The sequence below is a fragment of the Polyodon spathula genome, chromosome 8 (genome assembly GCF_017654505.1).
Source record: "Polyodon spathula isolate WHYD16114869_AA chromosome 8, ASM1765450v1, whole genome shotgun sequence".
Classification (NCBI taxonomy): domain Eukaryota; kingdom Metazoa; phylum Chordata; class Actinopteri; order Acipenseriformes; family Polyodontidae; genus Polyodon; species Polyodon spathula.
This window is the reverse complement of record NC_054541.1, coordinates 37,701,385-37,713,267: the sequence shown is the minus strand read 5'-3', so window position 1 is coordinate 37,713,267 and position 11,883 is coordinate 37,701,385. Positions and strand designations below refer to the sequence as shown.

Genomic DNA, 11,883 nt, shown 5'->3' with positions numbered 1-11,883 from the left:
GTATTCTTTTAGACAGAAGTTGGAAAAAATGCCCATCAACCATTAAACTGGCTGGTACAGTATTTGACTTGCAGGGAAATTTTTATGAAGGGCTGGCAGTCGATGCATAACCCTCAGTACAGTAAATGCATTCCATTATTTTAAAATGCTCACAGTTCTTCACATCAATGGTAGGTGCTAAAAATGCTGATGACTTAAGTCTGATAAAAAAAATAAAAAATAAATCCTGAACAAGCAAACATCCAGCTTTAAAATAATATTAAAAACTAAATTATCTGAAAAAAGTTTTCAGGCTGTGGTAATCTAATATAACAAGGTTCATATTTGTATCAGCTCTCCTAGATATAAACTCTCATGTTTTAAGGTTAGTAACTGTCTTACTAAAACTGTTTTTTATATATATTTAAATTTGATTTGCAAGACAATCTTCCAGTTAGCCCAATTTTAATTAATTGTTCTGCTTTTCTAATCTGCTTGGGAACTTTAGCTGTTTTTTTTTTTTTTTTTTTTCTAGAAATAGGTGAAATGCAGAAAGTTTGAATTTAATAGTATCTCTGTTTTGTTTCTTAGTGTATAATGAAGAGTCTGGATATTAATTGGATTAAATGAAGTGTTTCCATTCAGCTCGTAAAATCAGCATTCAGAGTACTTTACCACTTTCATTATTTAATAAGATCTCTGAGAAGTAAAAGTAGATCAGTACAGAGCACTCCTTATGCATAGCTGTCTCAACTTTGTTTTTAGATTAAGATCAAGTGAACAGTGATGATCTAATCAAATTCTTTCACATTTTCATTTCAAGTGTAAGTAAAAAACACTGTGAACTTTTAATGATTGCTTTAAACTTAAGGTAACTACTGTCTCCCTAGTGTGTTAATAACGGTTATCTGCCTTCATGCTCTTTAGTATTGTAACCTTTTGAAATATAAGAGCATAAGGCTTAAATCACTCTACAGTCCTGTGGGTACTTGCCTTTTAATATTTAATCTGTTATTCTGTATCCTGCAGTTGTCCCAAAAAGTGTTCCAGATTTAGTTTCCCTCCAGGCCTTCCTACAGAACATTTTATTTAGCGTTGACATGATGCTAATTAAGGTAGCAACTTAAATAAAATGCCATTGGCTTACCTTGTAATAGTGTTCTCTTTTTACATATGATAATGTCCAAAGGACACCAGCTTTTTAAGGTGAAATGTAAACCCGTTCAACTCAAATCACCTACAAGCTTTTTTTTGTTTGTTTTGGAAAAGCTACAGAATGCTGTCTGCTTATGGGTTGACAGGAAAGGTTTATCATGCAGACCACACTGCTGTGACCTGTACAAACAGAAAAGCATATTATTTACAAAAAGCTAACGACATTGGTTGGTTTGTTCATTTACATTGACATATCTAAGGAATTTATTCTCCAAGCCTGGCACCATAAACTAATAAAAATACAGGGCACTCAAATTACAGTTTGTAATTATACATAATTGTGTCAAACAAGCTTTAAATATGTAAATGGACAACATCCTTATGTGCATTTTGTGTAATAATGAACCTATGAGAAACCTGTTTAAATGAACTAAAATAGTGTGAAGTCTTTTTGAAGGTTATCTGCATTCGTGATTCTCTCCTTGTTGTTGTATTGTTGCCATGTGTGTCGACAGGGTACTAATTAAGATAGCAGTGTGACAATGCAGACTCCATTATCCTTTTGGCCTTGTGTCTTTCATAGGCACCCAGCTGGAGAAACTGATGGAAACCATGAGAAGTGAGATTGCTGCTCATCCCCCTGTTGAGGGTTCCTACTTGCCACGCCGTGGGGACTATTGCATCTCTAAATTTGCGGATGGGGAATGGTAAGGAGCTAGCCTATGAGGGATCAGAGAATGACAAAGTACAATACAAGAATTAAGGTCCCTTTTAACATTTTAGAGTGTATTTGAATGAATGAAACTGCCATCCATTGAAATGACATGCATGGTTCAATTCATCCTTTCAGAATGTTCAAAAGCAACTGAAGGTATCTTTCCTAAAACTCATGTGCATTTTAGAGGTTTTATAATGTTTTATAAAACTCAAATTGTGCACATGTTGTAAATAGGGTAAAGAAAAAGTGAAGGCCAGCATTATTGGGACCCCCTCCTTCCCAAAGTCATAAAAAATAGGTTAAAGTACATCATAGTTAATAACAAACATCTGAATGAGAACACTTAGACTGAATCCCACTGCTTTTAATTTTTACCTCATTTCCATTACAGACGTATCTGAAATCTCAGATATGAACATTCAATATTTTATGTATTAATATTTTCTTTTACCAGTCTAGTAGGAGACAGATGCATTTTTGGTGAATATATATTGATAACATTATTTACATGTCCTGTTAAAGACCACCAAACTCATGGCTAAAAAATCTGAATGCAATACAGGTCAGCACTTGGATATCTGTTACCCACATACACTTCAGTCTCATTTTACCTCCCTTGTATTAAGAATAAAATCAATCCCCATTTTATTTATGTATGTAGTGTGTGTATGTATGTATGTGTGCAATATATATACAGCTCTGGAAAAAATTAAGAGACCACTGCAAAATTATCAGTTTCTCTGGTTTTACTATTTATAGGTATGATTTTGGGTAAAATGAACATTTTTGTTTTATTCTATAAACTACTGACAACATTTCTCCCAAATTCCAAATAAAAATATTGTCATTTAGAGCATTTATTTGCAGAAAATGACAACTGGTCAAAATAACAAAAAAGATGCAGTGTTGTCAGACCTTGAATAATGCAAAGAAAATAACTTCATATTCATTTTTAAACAACACAATACTAATGTTTTAACTTAGGAAGAGTTCAGAAATCAATATTTGGTGGAATAACCCTGATTTTTCAATCACAGCTTTCATGCGTCTTGGCATGCTCTCCACCAGTCTTTCACATTGATGTTGGGTGACTTTATGCCACTCCTGGCGCAAAAATTCAAGCAGCTCGGCTTTGTTTGATGGCTAGTGACCATCCATCTTTCTCTTGATCCCATTCCAGAGGTTTTCAATGAGGTTCAGGTCTGGAGATTGGGCTGGCCATGACAGGGTCTTGATCTGCTGGTCCTCCATCCACACCTTGATTGACCTGGCTGTGTGGCATGGAGCATTGTCCTGTTGGAAAAACCTATCCTCAGAGTTGGGGAACATTGTCAGAGCAGAAGGAAGCAAGTTTTCTTCTAGGACAACCTTGTACTTGGCTTGATTCATGTACCCTTCACAAAGACAAATCTGCCAAACTCCAGCCTTGCTGAAGCACCCCCAGATGAGTCCAATTTTCAGCTTTGCCCAACACCTGGTCATCTAATGGTTAGACGGAGACCTGGAGAGGCCTACAAGCCACAGTGTCTTGCACCCACTGTGAAATATGGTGGAGGATCGGTGATGATCTGGGGGTGCTTCAGCAAATCTGGAATCGTGCAGCTTTGGCATGAATCAAGCAAAGTACAAGGTTGTCCTGGAAGAAAACTTGCTTCCTTCTCCTCTGTCAATGTTCCCCAACTCTGAGGATATGTTTTTCCAGCAGGACAATGCTCCATGCCACACAGCCAGGTTAATCAAGATCAAGACCCTGTCATGGCCAGCCCAATCTCCAGACCTGAACCTCATTGAAAACCTCTGGAATGGGATCAAGAGAAAGATGGATGGTCACTAGCCATCAAACAAAGCCGAGCTGCTTGAATTTTTGCGCCAGGAGTGGCATCAAGTCACCCAACATCAATGTGAAAGACTGGTGGAGAGCATGCCAAGACGCATGAAAGCTGTGATTGAAAAATCAGGGTTATTCCACCAAATATTGATTTCTGAACTCTTCCTAAGTTAAAACATTAGTATTGTGTTGTTTAAAAATGAATATGAAGTTATTTTCTTTGCATTATTCAAGGTCTGACAACACTGCATCTTTTTTGTTATTTTGACCAGTTGTCATTTTCTGCAAATAAATGCTCTAAATGACAATATTTTTATTTGGAATTTGGGAGAAATGTCAGTAGTTTACAGAATAAAACAAAAATGTTCATTTTACCCAAACACATACCTATAAATAATAAAACCAGAGAAACTGATAATTTGCAGTGGTGTCTTAATTCTTTCCAGAGCTGTGTGTGTGTGTGTGTATGTATATATATATATATATATATATATATATATATATATATATATATATATATATATATGTGTGTGTGTGTGTGTGTGTTTAATTACGTGAACGGGTAGTGCGCGTCGATTTCCGACAGTTTTCTTATACAAAGCCCATCTCTTCAATGTTACAGTTTTATCTGAATATTAGTCACAGCCTGTGTCCTTTTTTTCTTTTTAAATTCGCCAAATCAGTCTGTCTTATATTGTGCAGTTACAAACAGCTTCCTCCAGTTTCACCTGACACAAATGCAGCCAAAATAAAGCGAATGAGACAAGCTAGGGTAATATAACAGTTATTCATTAAGTTATGTGATGTATTTGTTTTTTGATATTTGTTATCTTATGTTGCTTTTGTGCATTTTCATTTGCAAGTGAACTGTCACCTTGAGGCCTTATGGAGCACTAGTATATTCTGAAATTTTGAATACTGTTTTAATTCTGGAAACTTGTTTTTTTTGTTGTTTTGTTTTTAAATCCCTTGGTTTTGCTAAATTGCATTGCCTTTTATGTTTTTACACAGTTTTATGCATGGGTAACATTAAGATTTGATGTTATTGGGCAATTTACATACTGCTACAGTGTGTACCAGATTTAAAATATGTGCTGTATTACAGTTAACGTGTTGTTTCTAGTTTTGGCAAGTGATATTTTTTAGAATTGTATCGTTCTGAATACTACTTATGTTGAAAATATAGTAATTTACCAACAAAACCAATACAGTACATCTAAATGGAAGCCTACTTATTTTAAAACAGTCCTTTCAGATGTGTATTTTTGACGTATCTTTTGTGTTCCTTGAAAAACAGACAAGGATTGGAACAGACCAAAATAAAATTAAAATATGTGTCACACGCATTTAAGCGTCACTGAAGTCCAAATTTTATAGAGTCGGATATGTGAATGCTGACTGTATAAAACAGTGTTGGGGAATAACTAACCCAATATATTTAATGTTATTATAATTCATGTTTTTTAGTAACTTGTAACTGTAATGGTTCCTTTCTTAAAAACTAAATAAATGTAGCTACTTTTAATTAAAGGACTATGGCTAATGCATAACACGGAAATGAGGAGGCACTTCAAGTCTTACTTGTCACATGAACTCGCTTTTCATATTGTATGTTGCTTGAAAATGGCATTGGAGGAGGGAACAAGTGGGTGCGATAGCTGGATCTTCAAACAATATTTCAAGCTGCAGCCTGGCCAAAACAAAAAATTCTCTATGAAATGTAAACAGTCCCAGAGAAGTAACTATTTGTAACTGTAAGAAATTGCTTTTTTTTTTTTTTTTTTTTTTTTTTTAAGAAAAGGAGTAGCAAACTATTTAACTCTGAAAGGGACACTATTATAAAGGTGTGTATAATGGCATGTATAGTCATTTGTGGCTGTAAGGTTCAAAGTAAAGATATATTTTTGTGACAAGAACACCTGTGTACGTAAATCCAAACTGAGACCCTAATGACACATTAATGCAGCTTATATTACTATCTTGGTTGGAAATCGATTTGAAAACTCAAAGGTGACAGGCTCCATATTCCATTTTCAATCCACTGTGACACCTAGCCTACTGCGAACTAAGCATGTAATGATTTACATCTGTTCTTTTTGTTTCTACCCCGAATAAAGGTACAGAGCACGAGTAGAGAAGATAGAATCACCTGCTAAAGTTCATGTCTTTTACATAGACTATGGCAACGTAAGTAGTTTTATTTATTTTATTTTTTTTTCTCTCACTTGTAAAGGAAGTATCCTTGACACTATCGGATTCTGGATTTCATAGTTGCTGTTTGACATTTATTATTTTGAGGTTATGTATCAGATTTCCAGAACAGATTAGAGAGAAGGCACACGCCAGCTATAAAAGAAACCACAAGGATTATACACAGTAGGTGGTGAGGGTTTTGCACAACTAAGCATCTTATACAGGTCAGCCAACGATGAGTGTTGATAAACGTTTGTACAGCACATAGTGCCCTTTATTCTGCATCCACAGCAGTGGTATTTAAAAAAAAAAAAAAAATACATTGCAGAAGCAGACAGACTACTTTCCCTCAAGGTTCCTGGTTCAATCCCTCAACCACTGACTTACTGTGAGTGACCCTGAGAAAGTCACTTAAATTCCTTGTGCTCCATACTCCAGATGAGCTGTAAAACAGTGGTTCTATTACAAGTGACTCTGCAGCAGCAGTTGTGATGCATAGTTCAACCCCTAGTGTCTGTTGCTTTAGATAAAAGCATCTGCTAAATAAGAAGAAGAAGAACGTATGCAACCAAAAAGGTTTGTAAAATCACATTTGCTTTTCACGGGGCTCTGCACTGCACCTATCCTTACATCAGCCCCTTTGTGTTTCTTCAGAGAGAGAACGTACCTTCCACCCGCCTTGGAGCACTCCCTCCAGCCTTCAACATACGAACCCTTTCTGCACAAGCTGCAGAGTATGGGTTTGCCTACATCCAGGTTCCACAAGATGTAAGTGATTTGATTTAAAAAGTTGTCAAGATTTAAAAATGTGTCTTCTGTCTTAGTATTTCAGGACTTTTTAGAACTAAATAGTCTGTCAAATTTAAATAAGCTACAAAATGTTTAATTTGTTTTTATTGATCTTTTATATGAACCACATTTCCCCAGTTAATGGAAAATGCTTGATTGGTCTAGCCTCAAGGTGTCTTGCGGTCATCACTTTTTCCTGAACATGAAACAGTTTTTCAAAGAGGGATCCAGCAAGCATTAGATTTCCCCATGGAGACCTGCTCATTAAATTTTCATAGAGACAAGTCTCTAGCATGATAAACTCCAAACATGACCGGTTAACTCACCTGTATACAGGTGCTGCAGTCAGAACGGCAGTGACTTATCATGTTTCACAATGTGCTGAAGTTTCAAATGGTTTCTAAATGTTTGTTGTGTTTTCCTGCAAATATCATCAAAAATGCTTAACCTTTGAATGTCTAATCAGATTGAAAGTACCTTTTCTGCTTCCCCAGGAGGATGCCCGTGCAGATGTAGTTGACAGCATTGTGAGAGATATCCAAAACACTCAGTGTCTGCTGAATGTGGAATATATGGGGGGAAGCTGCCCGCATGTCACATTGCAGTTCACAGACACCAAGGATGATGTTGGACTCGGACTTGTCAAGCAGGGAATGGTCATGGTAGATGTGCGGAAGGAGAAACATCTCCAAAAAGTGGTAGGTGACTTTGCTTTGGCGATTGTTTGGATTCAAGAGTGCTCTGTATTCCACACTTCCATTCTACAGTATGTGTCAAATGCTTACCCAAGTTAATCTGCATGTCGCAGATTTGTATGTGTTAATCGAAATTTCTGAGACAGTAATTAAACAAAATATGTCCCTGGGTACTGCACAGGTAGAGCAAAATATTGATTTAACTGAACTGCTAATAGGCTGTAGATTTAATGGATTGTGTTTATTTATAATATACAGTTGACTTTACCCAACTGTGTTGGTGGTGATTGTTTTGATTTTGTTTTAGTTTTTATCCTATAAATAACAGATTATCTGCACTAACATACCTGGGGCTCGCAAAATTGCTAGCCCGACGTTCCAGGACAACCAAAAAAATATGTTGGGCAATCCAGAATTTTTAATTACTCTAACAAGATAACGTTCTGTGCTTTAATCAAATAGCGGTTTCCCAATCGATATTCCGCTCACAGATAATCCCGGTAAAACACGTTTAGAGGGATCAATGTTTTTCATTGGTAATGCTTGAGTGATTTCCAGGGTGACGTACACATTGCTTGTGACCAAATCCCGCGAGGATTGCCCCATGTAACACCCCTGACAACTCGAGCAATCCTATCTAGTCAGCACGCTGGTATATGTCACGTGACTGTCTGCTCACTGAAACGAAGGGTAAAACGGACACTACGATAGCCAAAGTATATACTTTTATATTGAAGGCTTTGTTTTTTTAAACAGTTACAGACTAGAATTACAAGCTACTGTGCTCTGCTCACCAAGATTCACATTTTGTTATGTTGTTGTTACCTTTATTAAATTGTTAACGTTATTTCCCAACCTAGGAAAAATAAATAAATAAATAAATAAATCATCGAATACGGTAGTTATTATCACTGACTCAGATTTAGCACGTAGCATGTTGACATCGCATTTTTCATTTCTTTAATGTGATTAATAAAACGTACCGGTAATTTTTCTTTTAAATGTATTGTGCTTGCTTGTAACTTATTGTACCAATTATAGCAACAGTCTCGGGTCCAAACCAGCAGCCGAGTGTAGATATACTATTTACATCCTTGCTGTCTCGAGTGTAGAGATATGTACTATTTACATCCTAGTTTTATGTCCATAATTATACGACTAAATTCTGATTTTAAAAAAAATAAATCAAACTGCTGCTGATGTTGGCTCGTACAGGTCTATTATTTTTTAGTGCCATTAGTGACAAATACTGTAACAATAAAGAAAATCAAAGAATAAAATGGTACTAATTATTATTATTAATTTAGCTGCTGCCTTTATCTGAGGTGACTTCCTTAACTTACTCCAGCAGCTTATATTGTTCGTTTTGGATTGTCCTTTTACTATAGCGAACAAAAGGCTTTGGACCCAAACAGGGTTGTTATAGCGAGGGGGTACTATATGCTTAATAGATGACACTTAAACATTTTAATATATAATGTGTGCACATTTGTTATTTCATTTTTGTTATTTTTCACCACCCATAGTATTCAATATTTAACAGAGGGTATAAAGAAGTTTGGATCGAATCCAATATCATCCCTTACAAAAAAGTAACATACTGCAAGTATACTTGTGCCAAAATTGTCTGGTTTTAGTGTACTATTGGTACCATTATATTATCCTATTTTGGCACAAGTATACTTGCAGTATACAACTTTGTTTATTCTTTTTGTAAATAATGCAATGTAGTTCTCAAATATTGAACATTTCTTAGATTGTATCTTACTTCTCTTTTGCATATCTGCATTGTCTCTTGCTAGATATACACCTCCAGATTCTGACAAATACTTCTAGAAAGCCAGGAGCAACTTCTACTCTGGATCAAAAAGCTATAATACTCTGCGGCTGCCCGCCTATGTGGATAACTGTCAAAAAACTAGTAGAAACTAACTAAAACACAAGTCTGGTAAAAACAAATGGAAATCTGGAAAAAGTATGGAATTTTTATGTTGAAAAAGTATATAAGAACATAAAGTTTACAAACGAGAAAAGGCCATTCAGCATATCTTACTAATTTGGTTGTTAGTAGCTTATTGATCCCAGAATCTCATCAAGCAGCTTCTTGAAGGATCCCAGGGTGTCAGCTTCAACAACATTACTGGGGAGTTGGTTCCAGACCCTCACAATTCTCTGTGTAAAAAAGTGACTCCTATTTTCTGTTCTGAATGCCCCTTATTCTAATCTCCATTAGTGACCCCTCGTCCTTGTTTTTTGTTTTTTTTCGGGTCGACATTGTCAATACCTTTTAGAATTCAGAATGATTGAGTCAGGTCATCTTTGTTCAAGACTGAATAGATTCAATTCTTTTACCCTGTCTGCATATGACATGCCTTTTAAATCCGAAATAATTCTGGTCGCTCTTCTTTGCATTCTTTCTAGAGCAGCAGTAACCTTTTTGTAGTGAGGTGACCAGAACTGAACACAATAGTCAAGATGAGGTCTTACTAGTGCATTGCATAGTTTTAACATTACTTCCCTTGATTTAAATTCAACACTTTTCACAATGTATCCGAGCATCTTGTTGGCCTTTTTTTTATAACTTCCCCACATTGTCTAGATGAAGATATTTCTGAGTCAACAAAAACTCCCAGGTCTTGTTCATAGATTCTGTCTTCAATTTCAGTATCTCCCATATGATATTTATAATACACATTTTTATTGCCTGCGTGCAGTACCTTACACTTTTCTCTTAAATGTCATTTGCCATGTGTTTCCCAGTTCTGAATCTTGTCTAGATCATTTTGAATGGCCTTTGCCTTTTTGTGTTGTCTGCAAATTTAATAAGTTTGCTTACTATACCACAATCTATATCATTAATGTAGATTAGGAATAGCAGAGGACCTAATACTGATCCCTGTGGTACTCCACTGGTTAACTCACTTCATTTTGAGGTTTCTCCTCTAATCAGTACTTTGTTTTCTACATGTTAACCACTCCCTAATCCATGTACATGCATTTCCTTGGTGTGGGGTACCCTGAGATACTGTACCTATATTGAGTACAGTGTACTTTATACAAATCAGTCCATAGGTCAATTATGGGCAACCTGACACTTTTTTTTGGACAACCAAATGTCGACAATGGACTGCCCGAAGGCCACAACCACCAGATCATTACTAAAAATAAAAATAGCATTAACCCTTAGCAGTGCATTTATTCAGCGCTTGTTAGGCGCTTCAGGTCCAATTTATTTTCACTTGCACTGTTTTTATTTTATTTTTTCAGAGTATAACAGGTTTAAAAGGCACTGCATAGCAAAATGACACTCAGTACTGCATCTCCAGCCAAGCCCCACCCCTTGTTCGCTGTATTTTTTTCACATACCTCTTCATAGTCGTGCGTACTAGTAAATCCTCTCCTCGTTTTATCACCAAACTCCTCGATAATCCAAGTCATTATTTTATTATTATAACATCTCAAAAAGCTCTGCAAATGTCTCTGATATTCTTTGAGCACTGGATGCGGAAGCAGCTATCTTCTCTATGTCCCTGTTATCTCTATGGTGCAGGTGCTATGTGTACTTCTTAGATCTGCCCCTTTTTTATTTTTTTATTTTTTTGGCTCCCATCGGTCTCACTCGGCCATTGAAAGGTTTTCTCAGCTTTTTCCAGAGAAACAAAACGACTAGACCTGTGATTGATGTCTTTTTGATGTCAGATAGGGTCCGACATCGGACTGGAAAGGAAAATTATAACATCGGACCTGGTCTGGCATAGGACCGCAAAGGGTTAAAAGGAAGTTGTATAAACACAATGTTACTTAAGGTTTTTGGAAGGAATCAATACCAATTAGAATGTGAAATCACATTCAACTACAATTAAACAATATCATCATCTACCAGATTTTTTTTTTTTAAACCAAGCAAAACAGTACAAAGAACATTAGTAACAGAATCTGTATGAATAAATGCAAGAAGTACCATCCCCACTCATATTAAAGAGAAAAGCACAATTTTAGCCTTGCTGGCGTCAAGAAAATCGACAGCAGCAACTTTCTGGAAGTGTTGTCTAAAAACAGTTTGTATAACCTCTGGGGCTTTCCTCCACCCCCAGAGTAACTGCATTATCCTTGGTTTAATATAAAGTAAAACAAAGGGTTAATCTTAGTCTTCTAGAAATGTCTTATTTGTAATAGTTTTAAATCTGCAATCCTGCTGGCTTATGTAATGAACCATGTATATGTACAGACACTCCCCTCCCCCAGCCCAACAGCTAGAGCATACCCTGCATCTATTAAGGTGGTTAAGAGTGAAGCCCTAACTTAACTGGTGTCTTACTGTCAAATATTTTGTAATGCTGGAATGAATGTCAAACTACACTGTATATAACGCCTTAAAATAGTGGACATGCAATAAACAAAGTAATTCAAAGCCAGTAGGGGAGCAAGGGAAAGCAGTTGACATGCTGAACGCACTCAAACTTTAGTGTCAACTGTGAAAATGTGGATCACCTCTAACCTCTTGGATTGCTCCATTGGATTCATAG

At 36.2% G+C, this 11,883-nt stretch overlaps 1 protein-coding gene across 1 annotated transcript in view; it reads left to right on the top strand.

The window, feature by feature from the left end:
- Positions 1-11,883, top strand: part of LOC121319906 (staphylococcal nuclease domain-containing protein 1-like) — a 203,609-nt gene that overhangs the window by 177,501 nt on the left and 14,225 nt on the right. Inside the window, exons 19-22 of the mRNA XM_041257852.1 lie at positions 1,718-1,841; positions 5,798-5,867; positions 6,528-6,641; positions 7,157-7,360. Of these exons, the coding sequence (XP_041113786.1) occupies positions 1,718-1,841; positions 5,798-5,867; positions 6,528-6,641; positions 7,157-7,360 (512 nt within the window). The remainder of the gene's footprint in view (positions 1-1,717; positions 1,842-5,797; positions 5,868-6,527; positions 6,642-7,156; positions 7,361-11,883) is intronic.